This window comes from Salmo salar, chromosome ssa23 (assembly GCF_905237065.1).
Source record: "Salmo salar chromosome ssa23, Ssal_v3.1, whole genome shotgun sequence".
In the NCBI taxonomy this organism is placed as follows: domain Eukaryota; kingdom Metazoa; phylum Chordata; class Actinopteri; order Salmoniformes; family Salmonidae; genus Salmo; species Salmo salar.
In genome coordinates, this window is record NC_059464.1 from 17162592 (window position 1) to 17184009 (window position 21418).

The following is a 21418-nucleotide window of genomic DNA, read 5'->3' on the forward strand; positions in this document are numbered from 1 at the left end:
GGATCTTCTCTTGATAAGTGTGTGAATTGAACAATCTTTCTGTCTCGCTAAGCATTCAAAATGTAACAAGTACTTTTGGGTATCAGGGAAAATGTATTGAGTAAAAAGTACATTATTTTCTAAAGTAGTTGTCAAAAACATAAATAGTAAAGTACAGATACCCCAAAAAACAACTTAAGTAAAAAATATTTAAAGTATTACTTAAGTACTTTACACCACTGCCAAAAGGTGATTCTATTTAGTTCATTAGAAACCGTAACAAATGCTCAAATATTCCTTTTGAAGTGTATTCCTCATTTTAACCTGACATGTGCAATAATAAAATCGATATCATTTCACAAATGATCTCTTCATTTTCTAAAATAGAGTATTGTATTTGAATTAACTGTCACTAAACTAGAAACAATCAATGAAACCATTGTATTTAGAAGCACACATGTTTATTTTCATATACAACAATTAATGTAAAGCCAACATGTTCTCTAGTTTCTGTGAAACTCCACTGTCTAACCATCATAAAGACTAAAGAGCATGAGAAATAAAGCTTTTTTATTTTCTTCTAAATGTTGCAAACACCAAGTAAACATACAAAAAATGTCTGCATGCACAACAGCTCATGTGTCTAAACTCTCAGTCCATTAAGTATTTTGGATATAACGGAAGGTGATGGTCTGAATGCAAACAAACAAGCGCAGCTTGAGAGTCCAAAAAAAAAACCTCAAGAGTTCCATGAAAAGCAGCATAAAAAGCAGTAAATAAATAGAGGAATCAAACATAATGAAATCAAGGTATAAAACGGAAGAATTGTTGTACCGTAGTTGTGGAGAGAGACAGAAGACATGTTGTAAAAGTCCAGACAAAGTGTAACAGCTCCCTGATAGACAGTACTGTAGCAGTGTCAGTCTCCTAAATGCAGTCAGAAGTGTTGTATAGTTCAGCGGTATTCAACCGGGGTACTGCAGCGGCCAGCCCAAAAAAATCTAACGTATGATGGGGGGGGGTAATTGCCAGTTTGCCCGGGAGGGGGTCCCTGGGCAAGAAAAGGTTGGGCACAAAAAGGTTGAAGACACCTGGTACAGTATAGTTGATAAATCCAGAGAGAGGTTAAGAGGCTAGTTTCTCTTTAGTCCTAAAAAGCCATCAATCAGTCAGTGATGTGTTTCTAACGCCATGATGATCCATTAACTTTTAAATTCTGTATAGTCTTTGTCAGTGATGTGTTTCTAGCTCTACAATGGTCCACTCCCCCTGCGGCGAGGCAGCGTCTTCAGGAGAGAAGCTGGTCACAGTTATGCTAGTTGTGGAGTCCTCCAGGGGTGATATGAGCTCTGCCCAGCGTTTAAACGTCTCCTTCTCGTGGGGCAGGAAGATCTGCTGGGCGTCAAGGCAGTCCCGGGAGAGGGACAGGGTCTGCTTGATCAGATACTGGGCTAGGTTCAGGTCCTCAGGGACTGGATTTATGACGCCCAGACTGGACTCCTGGTCTGAGAGGAGTTGCTTCAGCATGCTCCAGTCACGCTCGGCAAACTTACTGCTCTCCTCATTGTAACCTTCATCATTCTCCTCCTCCCCCACTGTGCTCCTCCTGCTCCTGTCCTTGATGTTTTCCGAGGAGCTGAGGTGCTCAAAGGCTTCTCCCACGTCCAGTTCGTAGATGGGAGAGAGGGCTTTGGACGGGCGGCGGTCTTGTGTACAGGTTGGGGTTGTTGTTTGATCCAATCTGTCACAATGTCCCTCATTGTCCCCTAAAAACAATTGACAATACTGCACAATGACTTAACGATTCAGCTTTCCATAAGTCCATAGTCATTACACAGGCATTCTTCTGGTCACTTCTTTCCATTATCATCCCAACATTAACATGACTAAAGTTTCCCCCTTAATGCAACTGTGTCCTCTTAACCATTTAATAATCAATGACTGGATCAGGCAATGGCCTGTATTCTACTAGGAGATGGGGGGGGAGCCCTCGTTTCACCATTGCATTGGTACTCACGTTACAGACCAATGGATTATGATATGATATTGTTGATATACTGTACATTTATATCAGATGTACAAACCACGAGTAATCACTGACCTGGACTGTGGGTGACAGGGAGGATGCACAGCTGCCTTAAAGGTGAAGCACAGAGGGATGTAGTTGTCTGGATGTGTCTCTTTTATCCAGCAGTAATTAACACAGTAAGCCATGCATTGCATTGCCAGCACTGGTTAATTAGCCTAACTCTGCATAACTCCGTTTGCTCAGGCACCAGGGATATGTTTGAAGAAGTAAACCATGCAGGTCTCTCTAACTATTGAGCTGACCTTTTGTATTGTACAGATATGATTATTATACTGTAACAACAATCTAAATGCAGGCAGAAATGATTTCATTTGTAGCACAAAAGGAAGTACGCACATCACTCGTTTTCTCTGACATTTCCCATTTGTTTTTATATACAGTTTCTTTCTATCATAAACACTGCTTCAATATCAGTAAATAAGAGGTCTATACAGTTGTGGCCAAAAGTTTTGAGAATGACACAAATATTAATTTTCACAAAGTCTGCTGCCTCAGTTTGTATGATGGAAATTTGCATATACTCCAGAATGATATGAAGAGTGATCAGATGAATTGCAATTAATTCGAAAGTCCCTCTTTGCCATGCAAATTAACTGAATCCCCCCAAAACATTTCCACTGTATTTCAGCCCTGCCACAAAAGGACCAGCTGACATCATGTCAGTGATTCTCTCGTTAACACAGGTGTGAGTGTTGACGAGGACAAGGCTGGAGATCACTCTGTCATGCTGATTGAGTTCGAATAACAGACTGGAAGCTTCAAAAGGAGGGTGGTGCTTGGAATCATTGTTCTTCCTCTGTCAACCATGGTTACCTGCAAGGAAACGTGTGCCGTCATCATTGCTTTGCACAAAAAGGGCTTCACAGGCAAGGATATTGCTGCCAGTAAGATTGCACCTAAATCAACCATTTATTGGATCATAAAGAACTTCAAGGAGAGCGGTTCAATTGTTGTGAAGAAGGCTTCAGGGTGCCCAAGAAAGTCCAGCAAGCGCCAGGACCATCTCCTAAAGTTGATTCAGCTGCGGGATCAGGGCACCACCAGTACAGAGCTTGCTCAGGAATGGCAGCAGGCAGGTGTGAGTGCATCTGCACACACAGTGAGGCGAAGACTTTTGGAGGATGGCCTGATGTCAAGAAGGGCAGCAAAGAAGCCACTTCTCTCCAGGAAAAACATCAGGGACAGACTGATATTCTGCAAAAGGTACATGGATTGGACTGCTGAGGACTGGGGTAGTCATTTTCTCTGATGAATCCCCTTTCCGATTGTTTGGGGGCATCTGGAAAAAAGCTTGTCCGGAGAAGGTGAGCGCTACCATCAGTCCTGTGTCATGTCAACAGTAAAGTATCCTGAGACCATTCATGTGTGGGGTTGCTTTTCAGCCAAGGGAGTGGACTCACTCACAATTTTGCCTAAGAACACAGCCATGAATAAAGAATGGTACCAACACATCCTCCGATAGCAACTTCTTCCAACCATCCAGGAACAGTTTGGTGACGAACAATGCCTTTTCCAGAATGATGGAGCACCTTGCCATAAGGCAAAAGTGATAACTAAGTGGCTCGGGGAACAAAACATCTATATTTTGTGTCCATGGCCAGGAAACTCCCCAGACCTTAATCCCACTGAGAACTTGGTCAATCCTCAAGAGGCGGGTGGACAAACAAAAACCCACAAATTCTGACAAACCCCAAGCATTGAGTTTGCAAGAATGGGCTGCCATCAGTCAGGATGTGACCCAGAAGTTAATTGACAGCATGCCAGGGCGGATTGCAGAGGCCTTGAAAAAGTAGGGTCAACACTGCAAATATTGACTCTTTGCATCAACTTCATGTAATTGTCAATAAAAGCCTTTGACACTTATGAAATGCTTGTAATAATACTTGTTTTCCATAGTAACATCTGACAAAAATATCTAAAGACACTGAAGCAGCAGACTTTGTGAAAATTAATATTTGTGTCATTCTCAAAACTTTGGGCCACGACTGTACTGGCAAAATATCATAAAAATGTCCACTTATCGCTGTTGACAGCAGAAACAAGATTGACATGTTTTGTACTAGGATACCCCTTACCTAGTATGCATCCCAAATGCCACCATATCCCCTATATAGTGCACAAAGTAGTGCACTATATAGGGAATAGGGTTCCATTTCAGACGTAAACCCCTAACTAAGTAATAGCGCAAGGATTTCCTGTATAACATGAGAGTGAAAAAAGAGAGACATATCAGAACCATGGAAGATAAAGATTGTTCTAGACACACCACACACAGAAGGCTACCAGGCAGCACCACACAAAGGCTATTGAACCAAACCAGCACTACAGAATAAAACTAGTAAAACAAATAAACACAAAAATATTGGGTGGAATAAATAAAAAGACAGACAACAAATGGCTTGTATTACTGGCATGCAGATGTCTTTACTAGATAAGCAGACTGAGGAACAGATACAGGCTAGGAGGATCTGACAAATTACAACAAAAACAAGCAGATCCTGGGTAGGTAAGGGTCCCTGTAGGTAGGTAACACGTAGATTGACATAGACTAAACCTTTTTCAAAAGCAATCTGGCCATCATAACAGCTTAGTACTGTGGTCCATAGTACAATACAGATATTTTGGGATTTACCTTCTAAATCAAATGGCCATATTTTTATGTTATTTGATTTGGTAGTAAAAATCATAGCTTGGTTGCATGTATTTTGCATAAAACACAAATTATAAAGATATCAATCCCAATAAATAATATCATAAGCTATTATCTTATTGGCTTGACATAGACCAGAAGCTGTTGGAGTTCATGGCATTCAATAAAAAAAACATTGAAAAATCATTGAATAGGCCTATTTGCATTTTTATGTACATCAAAGTGCATCAGTACAACTAGGCCTACGTCAATCCGCCACACCTTGTCACAAGGCAGGTGGTTTATAACCAACACATGGCATAGTACTTGACAGTAAAATATTACGTTTTAGTCCCCAAATGGCACCCTATTCCCTACATAGTGCACTACTTTTGACGTCAAAAGTAGTGCATTATAAAGGGAATAGGGTGCCATTTGGGGACTAAAACGTAATATTTTACTGTCAGTTTTCTCATTTAAATTAACATAGCTTTTCCCCCCTTTCCATATGTAATCTGAGTAGTCAGGGTCAGAATGCCTCTGAAAAAGTTGAATCATTAGGCTATATGTTGATTATAGCTAAACTACTCCTGCACATTTTTTTGATTGACCAATCTCCAATGTTTTAAATTGGTGTTGCAAATTCAAATCAATGGACTGGTACACAAATAGATGTTTTGTGTAATGATAGCAAGATTTTAGCTATATGGGCATATACAAAAATGATCCCCTCATTGAATTTGAACTAGTTAAGTAATCTGCATAATATCCTTTTTGAGAGGAATGGGATAGCTAAGTGTACGTTTCATGATGCAAATGAGTAGTCCGAGCATTATATCATATGAGACAGAGGAGATTGTATCTTGCCAAGGGTGAACTAACTAACTATGCCTTGACTGATGGAGTTTGGCTGGGTGGGGAAGGAAAATGGGTGAGGGGTTTGGTTTTAGGGTTTAAATTAGGAGGGGTCCTAAATGTAGATTAGTATACATTACCTGCTGGGGACTGTGGGATAGCTGCATGTGCAGGAGACTCCCCTGTCTGCTGAGGGTAATTTAAGTCTAGATGTAAGTCTGCTCTCTTGCTCTCTGCAGGTACAGATGCTTGGTTAGGCTTGGTTGAGGGGTTCCTGCGTGGTGTCCCTCCGTTGCTGTACTGTTCAGCAGGCCGGAGGTCCAGGTGGCAGGGTCTCTCCCGCTCCTGGGGAGGCAGGTCACTGAGGTCAGGGTCCAGGGGAGGGCAGCCAGGGCTGGGCTCTACTCCCTCCACCTTGGTGGGGTTATGGTCATCTACCAGAGGATCCTGGATCTCAGTGAGGAAAACAATGGGTTTGGTGTTGTACTCCTGCTCGGTACCTTGTTCCTGCTGAGGTGTGCTTTTGGGAAGGTCAGACGCCAGGTGCTCCCCAGAGTTTGACACTGAGTTGGGGGCCGACTGAGGGGCCGGAGGAGGGTCACTCTCGAAGACTTCGCAGGGTGTGAGGGGGTCGTCAGGCTGTTGCTGGGGTGGAGTCTGCGCCCCGCCCTCCTCTGATCCCAGCTCCTCACACTCGTCCACAGAGATCAGAACAGAGCGGCGGAAGTTAGAGGCTGACTGGTAGTCCTGCTGCTCGTTGTCCTGGTCAGGGTCAGCTCCATCCTCGAAGGCCAAGTTGATAATGCCCTGGAACTGAGGGGATGGGTCAGCGGGAGGCAGAGGGGCATGATGACAAGGAAGAACCTCCACCTCTGACTTCTCGTCCTCTTCTTCATCCTCCTCTTCCTCAGACTCCTCCGACTCCTCGGAGAAGAGCTGGCTGTCAGGGACCTGCTTCACTGTAACATTGGCCTCCACTTTCTCTAACTCCTCCTCAACAGGGACCTCCTCTCTGTCCCTGCTCAGCCAGGAGCGTGGCCGTCGCCTCACCCCTTCCTCCTCACTGGTGGTCTCTACCTCGCGCCCCTTCAGCCTCACCTCAACCCGTAGCCCACCGTCCAGCATCTTCAGCTCCTCGGGCGTACTCGTGTCACTACTACTACGGCCCAGGAAGTCATGGCAACGCATGGTTCCGCCTCCCTTGGTTCCGCCGCGGTCGTTGGAGCAGCAGTCGTCCACGTCGTCCTGCGAGCCCCCGGCATCGTAGTCCTCAGAGCGGGGCTTGATGTCGTCTGAGGAGGTGGTGGCGCTGCCGGACTCTGACTCAGGGCTGACCTGGTGGTGCAGGCCGCTCCACGAGTCCTCCAGAGGGTTATCTGTGCTGCCCAGGCTGCCTGGGTTCGGGGTGTCCAGGGGAAGATCTGTGGTTGAGCCAGGAGTGTGTTTACATGTGTGTGTGCCCTCTGTGTGCTTAGCAGGCTCTCCGTTTACAAGAGCATTCCCTTGAGAGACGTGGTTGGTTGCTGGTGGCTGACTGGACAGAGCCCTGATTCCTCCTGTGCTGTTAGGTTTACCTGGTTGTTTGGCAGACTTCTGGGGACTCTGCTTAGGGCTGGTTTTCAGGGGTAAGGAGAGGGAGTCCCCTCCTCCACCGAGGCCCTGGGGGCCTGATAGTAGTATACTGTTATGAGTCGGGCTCTGCTCTGTGGATCCTGCTGCTGGCTCGGAGGCCGCCTCCCTGGGATTTGAATGGGAGGAGACCCTCTCTGCTTCAGCACCAGTGTCATTAGCCTGCGGAGTCTCCGCGGAGGTTTTACCATTATATCCTTCTTTCTCTTTTGAGGAGGAATAGTTTTTAACTGGCCCCGCTAACTTTGGGGAGGCTTTCTCTGTAGGAGATTCAGAGGTACTTTTCTGCTTAGGTCCAGATTTGGCCGTTGCTTGCGGAGGCTGTTTGGAAGGAGCAGAGCTAGAGTTGGATTTTGTTGGTTTAGAAGTAGATTTGGCTGCGGTAGCTGGGGTGGGTTTTGGGGTCTTCCTGGCTGCTTTGTCTGCTGAGGCTTTAGGACCCTCCTTATCCTCCTCTTTCCTGGGAGACGCATGCTTTCTGGCACTCAGGGAGGACCCAGGTCTAGAGACTTAATGAGAGGAGAAACAAGAAAAAGAGAAGACTATTTCAATAATTTGGCCCACAGTGAGATGATGTTAGGATTTGTATTGGCACAAACACGCACGCACCATGGTTCTCAGCGGAGCCTATTGGCGTGCTCCTTCCCTTCGTGTCTGCTCTGGCACCCGTTCCTCTGGTTGTTGTTCTTCCTATAGAGGGAAGCTTGGCTTTATTGGCCTCTCTAGCGCTGGGCTTATTGGTTGGGCTGATAAGGGAGATTAAAAAAGACAATCAAATCAAAAGCATACACAGCCCCAGAGAGCAGAAAATGAAGCCTGACACTCACAAAAATGAAAGTTATTTTTAATTGTAAAAAATATATATTGTAATTTAGGAAAACAACAACAATCAATACATTATGGACACAATATCACAGGGTTTGATAACATTAAGGGACAAAAGCTCATAAACCTCATAAGACCTTAGCATAAACAAGCACTGTGTTGTTTCATCCATCTCTGTTTGGACTAGCAACTACCAATATATAACAGTGGGGGGCAGCAGAGGTTTTTCTACTATTTCTCAGGGATGGTCTATCTAAGTAGGAGGTTCTGATTATGGGTGCAGTGCTGCTTACCTGTTGGTCTTTGCAGTGTCTGTTTTCTGGGGGGGTTTCGTCAGTGGAGATTTGGTCAGAGCTTTAGCCTGTGTTTTTGACTTAAGACCTAAAAACACAGGATTGTTATAGTGTGCTTTAACCTTGAACCAAAACACTGAAATGTATTGTTGGAAAATGAAAACTGCTCACTTTGAATGAGGGGTTAAGAGGAGGAATATGATTAGCTATACAGCTTAGTGGGGAAGAAGAGTGCAACAATAAACAGACATCGTTTTGAGGGGTAAAATGCACATTCATCTAAATAAATTCTCAAACAAAGTACACCAATGATTACATTTAAGGGAGAGCTAACAGGGATGTCAATATCTGACAAACAATGAGTGTTTTTTAATTCATATTCTACGAGCTAGAGGCTAGGAGCTGATAATAGTACTGTACTCCAAAGCCAAAATAATGCACAATCAGGGCCAATAAAAATGACAGAGCTGGAGTAGAGTAGGCGGATAGGGATGACTGGTTTGGTTAGAGAGAGAGAGAGAGCGAGAGGAGGGGGGTGTAGGGAGAGCATATGGCACTCCGACTCTCTCTTCTTCTCTTTTGTATGAAAAAGAGAGACAGGCCGGCTGAGGCCCAGTTCCCCAGACAGACAGAGGGTGTTGCTATCAGTCTACACACCACAGAACTCCCCTCCTTCTCCAAACGAGCATACACCGTCACCACGGGAGCTAGGACCAAACTGGGTGTGGAGAAATAATTGGTCTCACCCCTGTGTGTGAGCTATGTTGGTTTTGACCTTCAGCTCTGCGGCTTTTTGGGGTGCCCGTTGCCAGGCTGTGCTACCCACAGGGATATTTATTTCTGTGGTTCTACATTAAACTGATTAATATGCATGAAAGAAAGGAGTGCTTCTTGATTCATATTCATGCACACCACTACTGTATATAATGTGTTTCTACTTCAATGTATTCTCTTCTGTCTCTCTAGAACCCCTCAGGGTTAAAGCATAACTCATGTTAATCAGTCTGCTACTTATTCTCAACAAAACTTTCTGCCAACTATTTCTGCGTCAAGCTAATTTTTCAGATACTCTAACTTCCTGCCATAAAATATAATTGTCATCATAAGAACAAGAATGAGTGAATTAACCCAGATGGCAAAACTGGTTCGATTGACTTTATTACAGCGTCATTAAAACGTAATTACAAAATAATCATGACGTCTTTTCAACCAGTTTTTCCCATCTGGGAGGCAAGTAAACAACATTGGGATGTTAAACCTGGAAATTACAGTTACCCAGCTGGCAAAACAAGTTGAACATCATTACAACGTCATTATGATGTATTTTCAACCAGTTTTTCCCATCTGGGAGGCAAGTAAACAACATTGGGATGTTAAACCTGGAAATTACAGTTACCCAGCTGGCAAAACAAGTTGAACATCATTACAACGTCATTATGATGTATTTTCAACCAGTTTTGCCCACTGGGGAGCAAGTTAATAATGTTGAATGTTAGACCAGACCTGGGATGGCGTGGCTGTTGCGTGGGCTTCCGGAGCTGTTGTCAGGGGAGGCGCTGCCTGATGTAGAGGGGGTGGTGGTGGCGGGGTGGGCCGTGCTGCTGTCTGCCCCCTGAAGAGAGTCACCCTTCCCTGCCGTACTCTTCTGCAGCTTCCCTGGCCTAGCCTGAGCTGTGGAGGTGGTGCTTGGAGGAGAGGTCTTGGGCCTGGCTCCGGGGTTAGGCCTCCTGTCCTGGTCCTTAGCCCCTTTACCCCCCGTTGGGGAGCCCCTGGATCCGTTAGCAGTGGCTACCTCCTTCCTAGCCCCCCCTGGGCCAGCTGTACCGTTGAGCACTGTGGCGGAGGTTGTAGTCTTTGCTTTAGCTGTGGTGCTTCGGTGGTCGCCTGGCTGCTTGGTCTTGCCATTCTTTGCCCTGGATGGGTCACTGTCTCCAGGCTTGGTAGCGTTAGTCCCTCTCTCTGCAGTGGCTGGGAGGACTGGCGTGCCCAGCCCGTCTGACTTCATGGTGCTTGATGATGCAGCCGTAGTGCAACTTCCTGTTCCTGTGTTCCTGAAGACCCGATTGGTCCTGTGGACAGGAGGGCTCTCACACGGAGCTGCAGGACCTGAGGCGCATCTTACACCCCTTGGCTGCTAAAAATAGACAAGAGAGGTTGGAATGGAAAAGTTCGGATCACACAACATCATTTAAAATAATGGCGTAGTGGTCTACGGACTCGACTTAACAGCTAAATACCGAGAAGAAGGAAGTCTGACCTAAACTGGAATTAACACGCAATCTAGAAACTGATTAGCCAGATTTTGTAGATACTGGCTAAGAATGTTTTACTTGTAATGATCGTGATACGTTGTTATTTAACCTACATTAGTTGAATCAATGGACTGAATGACTAAGTTGATCGCGATAAGAGCTTCCGCTAAATTACTCAAATGAAATGTAATGGAATTGAATAATACTGTTGAGGATGCCTGCAAGCTACTGAGCTGTACAGTATACTCAGGCTTGTAAAACAAAAGCAGCCCCGGCCCTCATCACATCCTTCCAGGTGCTCGCTGCCTTGTGTTACAGTTCATCAGTCTGATAAGACACAAGGTCTGTGTATTTATCACTCTGAGGGGCTGAAAGGTAATTGCTTTCTGTGTCAATTACGAAATGACAGCCGTCAGCAGCACTGTGTTGGGGTCAGCAGAGCGACATAAGTATAGCATCCCAAATGGCACCCTGTTTCCTATATAGTGCACTAATTTGGACCAAAGCCCTATGAGCTCTGGTCAAAAGTAGTGCACTATATAGCCAGGCGGAGAGAAACTTACTTCCAGGCGCCTGCTCCGCATCACAGCACTTCTTGTCAATATCTGTCAGGTTGCTGTTGGCGGGGCCCCTCTCAGCCACTCACGTCACACACACACACACACACACTCACGTCACACACACACACACACACACACACACCGCCTCCAGTGTGTGTGTGTGAGGCTGGCTCTAGGTTTTCCACCATTCACATCTCTGTGATGTGTGCAGTGATTGCAGGCTTTCAAGAGCCAAAAGCCACCCTCCTAGATCATAATCACACCATTACATCCACATTTGTGTCATTTAGCATCTAGATGTGCTTATCCAGAGTATAATTTGTGCATTCAACTAAAGTAGGTATCACAACCACATATCATAATCATTACACAGGTTTCTCGGTGTTATAGATGGGTTCATATCACCCGACTAAGTGATTTAACGACGCAAAAGAGGAATAAAACAATTGCTTTTAAATGAGACTAAATAAGCTTTTATCATACATTACCTGTGAGCTGGTAAAAACAGGCTTTTTCCCAAGTCTTCTACTGTCTCCTTTATCAAGAGCAGCTATAGGAGAGAACACACAATTAAAGCAACGTTTAAAACATGTTTCAATTACCATTACATTCAGAAACCTTCAGGGTACCATACTCATTCATAAAACAGGTCAGCACAAACATCTTTTGGAGGGACATTGACATGGTTGTGTCTTTGTATTCTCAACATAAAGAGCATGCAATTTGATGATGGATTTTTCCCATGTGAAATATAGCAATGTTCCTGAAATATGAAATCCAAGACGTGTCCATTGAAGAGACTGATACTGCAATGGGGCTATTCCACCTCAGGCTTCCTGATTTTCATCTAAATGAGATACAGTGGGTGAAACAATGCGTACAATCCTGATGTGGTGAGATTTTCATTTAATCAATGAAACATCCGTCAACTGTGTCTGCCGAGCAAGAAAAGATTTCACAGCTTATCTTACCATTTCCCCAGAGATGCTCCAAATCAAGACCAAACTGCTGCACCGGAATGTAGTCGAGTGAGTGTGTGTGTGTGTGTGTGTGTGTCTGATGTGACATGTGTGACTAGATTACTGTATGCAACTAGCAGTATGCATATTCATTCTATGTGCCTTGCCGTGTGCATGCATGTGTAAACTAGGGTCTCTATGTGAGAGACAGAGAGGGAGATTCCATCAGTATGGAATGTCAGTGGAATTCTAAAACCGAGTTCAACAAATCATTCATGCAATGCATTTCAATGGATCGCAAAGCTAAACAGTCAAAACGAAGCAGTACTTTATTCGTTTCTCAGAGAATGCATGTAATTATGTGAGAAATCCACAAAGAGAGAGAAATTCAACCATCCACCCCCGCCCCTTTCTTTTTACAACACAGAACATGCAGAGTATGCTGCAGTTACCATGTTAGCCTTGACTACGATTGGCTGAAAATGGGGTGAGAGAGACTGAGGCGGCACCCTCCTCGCCCAAACAATAGATGGACCTTCAGGTTGAGGCTGTGTGTGCTCTGTTCTGTTCTGCAGCTGTGCTGAAAGCAGCTATTAATTGTGTGATGTTACCCAGAGGCAGCGGCAACAACATATGCGTCGGGGGGGCTTTGGTTCCTTCCTCTCTAACGATAAAGAGACAGACGTTGTGCTCCATCACTGAAGCCTGGTTCCAGGTCTGTTTGTGTTGTCCCTTACCATCTCCTATGGTCATTGTCACTATAGCCTGGTCCCAGATCTGTTTTGTGCTGTCGCTTGTCATCTCCTATGGTCATTGTCACGCCAAACAAGATCAAACAGACAAAACCGATCTGGGACCATGCTACCATCACTATGTGGTTGGGTTGAATAGAACAAACAAACACACCCTGCATAATATCCCATCTGAGCCGAGAGGAAGAGAGCTCTGGCTCTCCTCTGCAGTGAGGGACAGATCAGATCACCTCCCAGCTACAGCTAAAGCCCCATAGATTAAAGATGGCCGTTTTCTCGTCTTACCTGCCAGTATCTGCTCTCTGTGCTTGGAGGGCAGGGTCTCCCATCCCCGCGTGTGGCGGACGGCGTAGAATGACTGGAGCAGGAAGGTCCACAACCTAGCGCGCAGCGCACCAATCTCTCGCCTGAACGGCTGGTTTAGAGAGGAAAGGAGAGAGGGGCGAGAGGAGGTGGAGGGGCGAGAGAGGGAGGGGGAAAGAGAGAGAGCACGAGCGAATCAGCAGCTGCTTAAAGTACCCGTCACCATGGTAACCATCACCCCCATCCCCCCTTTCTCTCTCCCTCCCTCTTGCAGAATCCACTTGAGCTCCTTTGAACTAAATGGATGATGTCATTAGCTGAGGCTGCTGCCGTGCTCCCGCCTCCTCATCGCCTCAATGTTTATAAGAAACAGAGCTAGGGGGGGGGGTGAGGAGAAGCTTCCTCCCTCACACAAACCCTCCCTCCATTCAGTCCTCTCTCTCTCGCTCTCCCACCCTCACAGACACACACCCTCCCTCCCTTCCTCTCTCTCTCACCCCCGTCTAACACGCCCACCCTCTTTCCCTTCCTCTCACTCGCTCTGGCTCTCACGCCCTCTGACTACTGGCCACAACACAGAGGCAGATTAGAGAAGGCCACTCCCATGTCTCTACATGCTTTCCCTCCCTCTTTCCAACTCTAATCCATCCTGCCATATCCTGCGTAAGGACGTGTGACTTAACCCAGCCAGCCTAACCCTGGCTGCAGCTCAAACCCAGCCAGGCCTCTACGCCCCTGGGAGTAATTACACAGGAATCATGGGGCTCTGGAACTGTGTATCTCTAACTTTTACCCAATGTGTGTGTGTGTGAGAAGAGGGAAGAGAGAGGCAGAGAGCATAGCAGGGAATGTTTTTAATGTTCACCCTTCACAGCTCTTTCTGTGTCATTTCACCATTATCCTTTGAAATGGAAGAAAACCCTTGTCATGCTTAGTCAACAAATAATAATAAAAAAGGCAAAATTGGAATAACTTGATTTTGGTTTGGGGGACTGTGAGTGAGTGAATGTGAGTACTTGTATTCACCTCCTCCCTCTGACCCCCCTCCTCCAGGGGTGTCTCTCCTTCAAGGTCTTCCTCCCCAGCCAGGTGATCCACAGCAGTGAACAGGTCACAACAGTTACCCACCGTGACCCTGTCCCGTATGGCTGAACACAGCTTCTTCAACAGGGCCGGTTCCCGCGTCGACTCCTCTCTCTAAAACACACGTTATTTTATTCATTAGCACACAGTAAAAGTAGAGGATTTAAATATAACTAAATGTATGTGAAAGGGAGGTCGAGAAACCCAAGATGGATGAAGTTGAGAAACCCCACACCAGACCCTCAGAAACCCCTTGCTTACAACCAAATGGTAATTTTGCTGTAGTACAGAACAATTGCTACACTGCAGTACACTGACCACTACACAGCTCAAACACATTAGGATGGATTAGAATTACATCTCAGACTCCCATGCTAATACATGAACTGAATCAGACCAATTTCAGAGGCTGATGAGGATAATCCTTCAGGAAACCTGTTGTCACCACAGCTGTATAGCTCTGTGTCTGTGATAACAGGGTGGAATGATTGGGATTGTAATGCGTATTTCTATCAGGGCAGAGTCAGACAGTGAGTTGGCACATTGAGGACAGACACCCACAGAATGAAATAGACCATTTACATGATGTATGCAGACGCCAACGATACGAGTGCAAACCTCTTGGACTGTGACTCTGCATCTAGAACAGCCTCAGCGTCCAGCAGGATGTTTACCATGAAGCTTTTATGCATAGCATTAGCCTAATTTAATAAGTAACAATGAACCATCTACAACTGATCAAATGAATCAGTTTATAATTGACTGTGAGTCTCTGTTTATGTTGTGTGTAGGTGTGTGTATCCGTCCTGTGTCTGTCATGCGTGTGTCTTCCCTTACCCGTCGTAGGCTGTGGAAGGCCTGCGTGTGTGTGACCTGGGCCAGGTGTGTGACAATGACAGACAGACACTGGTCCTGCAGCTCTGTAGCCAGCAACACTGTCTGTTTAGCCCACTTGACCTCCGGGAGACTGCCCAGCAACTGCTCACTGCCACACAGCAGAGTCACCGTGTTCTGTACATTCTGGATAGAACAGGATTATTAACTGTTATGTCTTATTTGAGAGACTTTTGTATTTCTCTCCTTCACACCACAACACACCCAGCAGGAGTCCAGCGCTCTGTACAGTCTGGATGGAACAATAAAACATTACATCTCTGAGGAACTATTTTTATCACAGCTCTTATGAGCTCTCTTTCTCTCTACCTCAGAGTAGCAGCGGTTTTAAAGAGGGGGGGGGGGCAACGCAAATAGTCTGGGTAGCCATTTGTTAGCTCTTATGATCTCTTATTTTAGAGACCTTTCTCAGACTCAGTACTTCTCTTTCTCACAACACATACACACATAAAAAGTGTTTCACCAACTATCTCATAATTGATCATTCACAGTCTGTGGAACAAGTTATTACGGCTCTTATGTGACCTGTTATCGTAGAGCCATTTCTCAACACATACAACATAGCTTGTCGAACACCGTGCATCTCATCATTCGTAATTCACAATTCATTATATTATGGACAACAAAACACACGTTTACAGTCTTTAACAGTTGTTAAGACATTTACACCTTCGATCAACTCTACTGTGTCCACCACTGTTGTTCCTTCCGACCCTGCACTTGGCTATCGATGCAGGGGGAAACCCAAATTATGCAACACATTTGGCAGCAGGCAGGCCCTCCTCAGCAGCAGCAGTAGTAGTAGTAGGCTGAGCTCCAGAGTGGTGTACCCAGGGGAGGCAGCCGGAGAGCAGGAGGGAAAGACACTGGTTGTGTCCCAATTCTCTACCCACTTGCACACTCCCTGTCATGGACTCCCTCCAGCCAAAATTAGACCAATCCAATGCTTTTAAATCTGGATTACCCTGCTACATCTGTCTGTACTGGACTACTGAACACGCCTGCCATAAAGGACTGTTATTTAACGAAGATGACCCCACTCAGCTGATTATGTTTGACTTCCAGTGGGGGAACATAATGGAAATTGAGGAGAGGAAGTTGGGGTGTGTGTGTGTGTGTGTAGACTTGTGTGAGTGTGTGTAACCCACCATGGCTCCAGTCACAGCATTTAGACAGGCTCTCTGGACCTCACAAGGCAACAGAGCAAAGTGTCTCTCTGACCAGCTCTTCACATAGTGCTCAGCCACCCACCTGTAACACACAGTACAAACGAGTGTTCGAGAGCCTGTCACTTCAGTACACATTCTGACGTATTGCTTGTTAAACACCTTTTAATTGTGTTTTTATAGAGACGGGTATGAACGAAGGAGAGAAAATATTGAGTTGGGTGGAGCAGGGATTTGATGCCACACAGGCGGGGGGGGGTCGTACATGTGCTGTAAGCAGCAGCCCTAACCACAAGACCAAGCCTGGGTACTCGCTAAACCACTGATATACAGTAACCATCCACAGAGTATCCAGCAAGGCTCAGCGTGACTGTGCACTGTGTGTGATGATGTTCAGTGTGCGACTCTGCGCTGAAGGTCTGGGTGAGTGGGGATTAATGAGACTGTGGGACTCAGTGAGAGAGCATGTGATTTGCATCAGTAAAACGGGTCAGGTCCATGACCCAAACCACTTATACAGCCTGACATCACACAGAGAGAGCTGCCAAACTCTATATAAGACACAGGCAGGAGTCCCAAATGGCACATTATTCCTATAGTGCACTACTTTTGACCAGAGCCCATAGTGTACTATATAGTGAATCGAATGCCATTTGGGACTCATTCATTAACCTCATTGGTCCTGGTGCTAGAAAGGAACTGAAGCCAGAAGTGTCCAAAAACATGGCACAGCTCCCAATTACATATCAAAATCCTGCTGCCCCAAATTTCCCAGGCAATGTGTGGCCGCGTTCCAAATGGTACCCTATTCCCTTTATAGTGCACTTCTTTTGACCAGGGTCCATATACGGCACTATAAGGAATAGGTTGCCATTTGAGACACATCCTAGGAATATAAAACAACTTTTAGTTAAGGCAGCGGCACTGAGAGAAGTGATGAGATCCAGTGTCGTTGCGAAACTTAATGATGTGCCATCTCAGTTGCTCAGTCCCATTTTCTCAGTCCCAGCCTCAGGCCCTCAGGGTAGAGGGGCCAGAGATGGTTGGCTAGCTCCAGAGGCCTGAGGGGTGTGAATCGCCACTGGGCTGTAAGCTCAGTTAAGCTCGCATTACTATCATACACACAAGGGACATGACAAATGTAAATAGAATCTTAATGTTTAAACTGACATTTATTAATGGTTTAAACATTTTTAAAAAATCTATAAAAATAAAATGACGTGAATTCACAATCCTGATATGGTTCTGCATATGACCGCTAGGGGGCAATGCAGTTCAATCTACCACAGTCCTAACTACCTACCTACCAGTCGTCACTAGTTACTTCAGCCACAAAGTCTTAAAGCCTGCCTATTACTACAGTTTGTCTTCTTAAAATGTGATTTTAACCCTAACAATAACGATAACTACACTGCTAACCTTAAATTAAGAGAAAATATATGTTTGTTTTCATACATTTTTACATAGCTAATTTTGACTTTGTGGCTGTGGTAACAAGTGGAAACCCTAACAGTCGGCGCTCACCTTACTGCTGTCCCCCACCCACTCAGCAACAATGGTATTAATGCTGTTTTAGGTTCTCTGTTGTGTGCTTCTCCTTCATGTTCAGAATTGTCAGTACGTACTTCATGTCCGACTTCTCATCAATGTGATGGCTCGTAGCAGTGATGCAAGTCTGCGTGTTTGAGAGCTTGCGCTTTGTACTTGCAGAGCAATCATTGTACAATTTCTCCATCCGGGCTGCCCTGTTTTTTTGGAGATGGGATTTAGTAGTCTGGTTCTAGATATGCCATCAGGGCATTGAAGTCGACATCCTATACATTTGACAATGGCTGCATGTCAACTGCAACCATTTCTGTAGTCAGAGCTGTGATTTTCTCACTCTGCCCCTTATTGCACTGCTGCCAGCAATGGTTTGGGTCTCACAGTGCCGCTCTTTTAGCATTGGACGTGTACTGCCACTGTAGCTCAATTCCACCTCGCAAAATCTGAATTTCATCACCTTCTCATTGAACTTCTCAAAGTATTGCCATACAGGACTTAGCTGCTATCGCCTCCAAGTCGCTCTCTGACATTTTTCCAACTTAACAACGATGTCGTGCGGAGCGCTTTATACCGTGACGAGATCCTGAGGCCCATAGTCGTGCTATTCTTTCATCATCTTATGTTTCAGCATGATAATATATAGCCCCATGTTGCAAGGATCTGTACATAATTCCTGGAAGCTGAAAATGTCCCAGTTCTTCCATGGCCTGCATATTCACCAGACATGACACCCATTGAGCAGGTTTGGGATGCTCTGGATCAACGTGTACGACAGCGTTTTCCAGTTCCCACCAATACCCAGCAACTTCACACAGCCGTTGAAGAGGAGTGGAACAACATTCCACAGGCCGCAATCAACATCCTGATTAACTCTATGCGAAGGTGATGTATCGCGCTGCATGAGGCAAATGGTGGTCACACCAGATACTGACTGGTTTTCTGATCCACACCCTTACCCTTTTTTTAAATGTATCTGTGACCAACAGATGCATATCTGTATTCCCTGTCATGTGAAATCCATAGATAAAGGGCCTAATACATTTATTTAAATTGACTGATTTCCTTCTATCGACTGTAACTAAGTAAAACCTTTGAAAAAGTTTGGATGTTGCATTTCTATTTTTTGTTCAGTAAAATTTGAAAGCTGCATATCTTCTACTTACAGCATTGTTACATTAGGTATTTGTAAAAAAAGAAATACCTTTGCCTTTTGGTTGATGATTGGGATCTATTAATGGTAGTTTTGTGATAACTGCACTGTGATATCAAAACGTTTAATAGAAAAGTGTGAGTTTTGGTTTAGTTGTATTTTTTGTTGTTGTAATGTTAACGATCCCAAATTCGTTTAAAACGTCACACCCCTAACACACACACACACAACTCATCAAAAGCTTTCCCCTCAGCGGAGCAGAAGGCAGGCAGCACAGCTCGGCCCACGCACCACGTTTTAGTTGTTTTATGTCTGTATCTTACTGCCAGATGGAATCCACACACAGATGGTGAAGTCAGAGTTAGCCCTGAATGACCAGACTTAAAACACTATCAAGGCCATAATTATTCATAACACTGCCTGAGGGGTGACTGTTTCTGGCATTAGTGCAATTTAAGTTAAGTTTTCAGAGACTTTTGGACAGCTATTACATAGATAGTGACCTACATAACATAGGGCAACATGGTGACCTTATGTTGACCCTGTTCCTCCATCTATTGTGCTCTGGATTATGCAGATTAAGCCAAACCCTTCTTATACAACTACAGAATGTTGAAGGTGATAAACAGGCGTGGGGTCAATTTTTATTCGTTTTCCAATCAATTTACTTCCTGAAGTGACTGAATTGCAATGGAATTGACCCCAACCTCGTCGATAAAAATCTGTCAAACTGACAGCACCTAACTAAAATATAATGTCCCATAGAAATACACTCTAAAATGCTCCATACACACTAGAGGTCGACGGATTAATCGGAATGGCCGATTAATTAGGGCCGATTTCAAGTTTTCATAACAATCGGAAATCGGTATTTTTGGACGCCGATTTGGCCGTTTTAAAAAAACAATTTTTTTAGACCTTTATTTAACTAGGCAAGTCAGTTAAGAACACATTCTTATTTTCAATGACGGCCAAGGAACGGTGGGTTAACTGCCTTGTTCAGAACGACAGATTTTTACCTTGTCAGCTCAGGGATTCAATCTTGCAACCTTACGGTTAACTAGTCCAACGCTCTAACCACCTGCTTTACATTACACTCCACGAGGAGCCTGCCTGTTACGCAAATGCAGTAAGAAGCCAAGGTAAGTTGCTAGCTAGCATTAAACTTATCTTATAAAAAACAATCAATCATAATCACTAGTTAACTACACATGGTTGATGATATTACTAGTTTATCTAGCCTGTCCTGCGTTGCATATAATCGCTTAGATACATGTTGCTCCAACCATAAACATCAATGCCTTTCTTAAAATCAATACACAAGTATATATTTTTAAACCTGCATATTTAGTTAATATTGCCTGCTAACATGAATTTCTTTTAACTAGGGAAAATGTGTCACTTCTCTTGCAAACAGAGTCAGGGTATATGCAGCAGTTTGGGCCGCCGGGCTCGTTGCAAACTTTGAAGACTATTTCTTCCTAACAAAGACAGCCGACTTCACCAAACGGGGGATGATTTAACAAAAGCGCATTTGCGAAAAAAGCACAATCGTTGCACGACTGTACCTAACCATAAACATCAATGCCTTTCTTAAAATCAATACACAGAAGTATATATTTTTAAACCTGCATATTTAGCTAAAAGAAATCCAGGTTAGCAGGCAATATTAACCAGGTGAAATTGTGTCATTTTGCGTTCATTGCACGCAGTCAGGGTATATCGAACAGTTTGGGCCGCCTGGCTCGTTGCGAACGAATTTGCCAGAATTTTACGTAATTATGACATAACATTGAAGGTTGTGCAATGTAACAGGAATAACGTTTTGTTTTCGAGATGATAGTTTCCGGATTCTACCATATTAATGACATAAGGCTCGTATTTCTGTGTGTTATTATGTTATAATTAAGTCTATGATTTGATAGAGCAGTCTGACTGAGCGATGGTAGGCAGCAGCAGGCTCGTAAGCATTCATTCAAACAGTCCTTCGCAATGCATTGCGCTGTTTATGACTTCAAGCCTGTCAACTCCCAAGATTAGGCTGGTGTAACTGATGTGAAATGGCTAGCTAGTTAGCCGGGTGTGCGCTAATAGCGTTTCAAACGTCACTCGCTCTGAGACTTGGAGTAGTTGTTTCTCCTTGCTCTGCATGGGTAACACTGCTTTGAGGGTGGCTGTTGTCGATGTGTTCCTGGTTTGAGCCCAGGTAGGAGCAAGGAGAGGAACAGAAGCTATACTCTTACACTGGCAATACTAAAGTGCCTATAAGAACATCCAATAGTCAAAGGTATATGAAATACAAATCGTATAGAGAGAAATAGTCCTATAATTCATATAATAACTACGACCTAAAACATCTTACCTGGGAATATTGAAGACTCATGTTAAAAGGAACCACCAGCTTTCATATGTTCTCATGTTCTGAGCAAGGAACTTAAACGTTAGCTTTTTTACA

The 21418-nt window shown here is 44.6% G+C and overlaps 1 protein-coding gene across 4 annotated transcripts in view; it reads right to left on the reverse strand.

The window, feature by feature from the left end:
* Positions 1–418: 418 nt before the first annotated feature.
* btbd8 (BTB domain containing 8) overlaps positions 419–21418 on the reverse strand; it is a 51531-nt gene continuing 30531 nt past the window's right edge. For 3 of the 4 annotated variants that reach the window (XM_014169101.2, XM_014169102.2, XM_014169103.2), the window contains exons 10-19: positions 16251–16353; positions 15046–15228; positions 14152–14322; positions 13108–13237; positions 11600–11661; positions 9803–10433; positions 8300–8387; positions 7791–7927; positions 5693–7690; positions 419–1745 (exon numbers count right to left, since the gene is read on the reverse strand). In XM_014169101.2, the coding sequence (XP_014024576.1) occupies positions 1210–1745; positions 5693–7690; positions 7791–7927; positions 8300–8387; positions 9803–10433; positions 11600–11661; positions 13108–13237; positions 14152–14322; positions 15046–15228; positions 16251–16353 (4039 nt within the window). In that variant the 3' untranslated portion in view covers positions 419–1209. The remainder of the gene's footprint in view (positions 1746–5692; positions 7691–7790; positions 7928–8299; positions 8388–9802; positions 10434–11599; positions 11662–13107; positions 13238–14151; positions 14323–15045; positions 15229–16250; positions 16354–21418) is intronic. The other variant, XM_014169105.2, reaches the window with a different exon arrangement.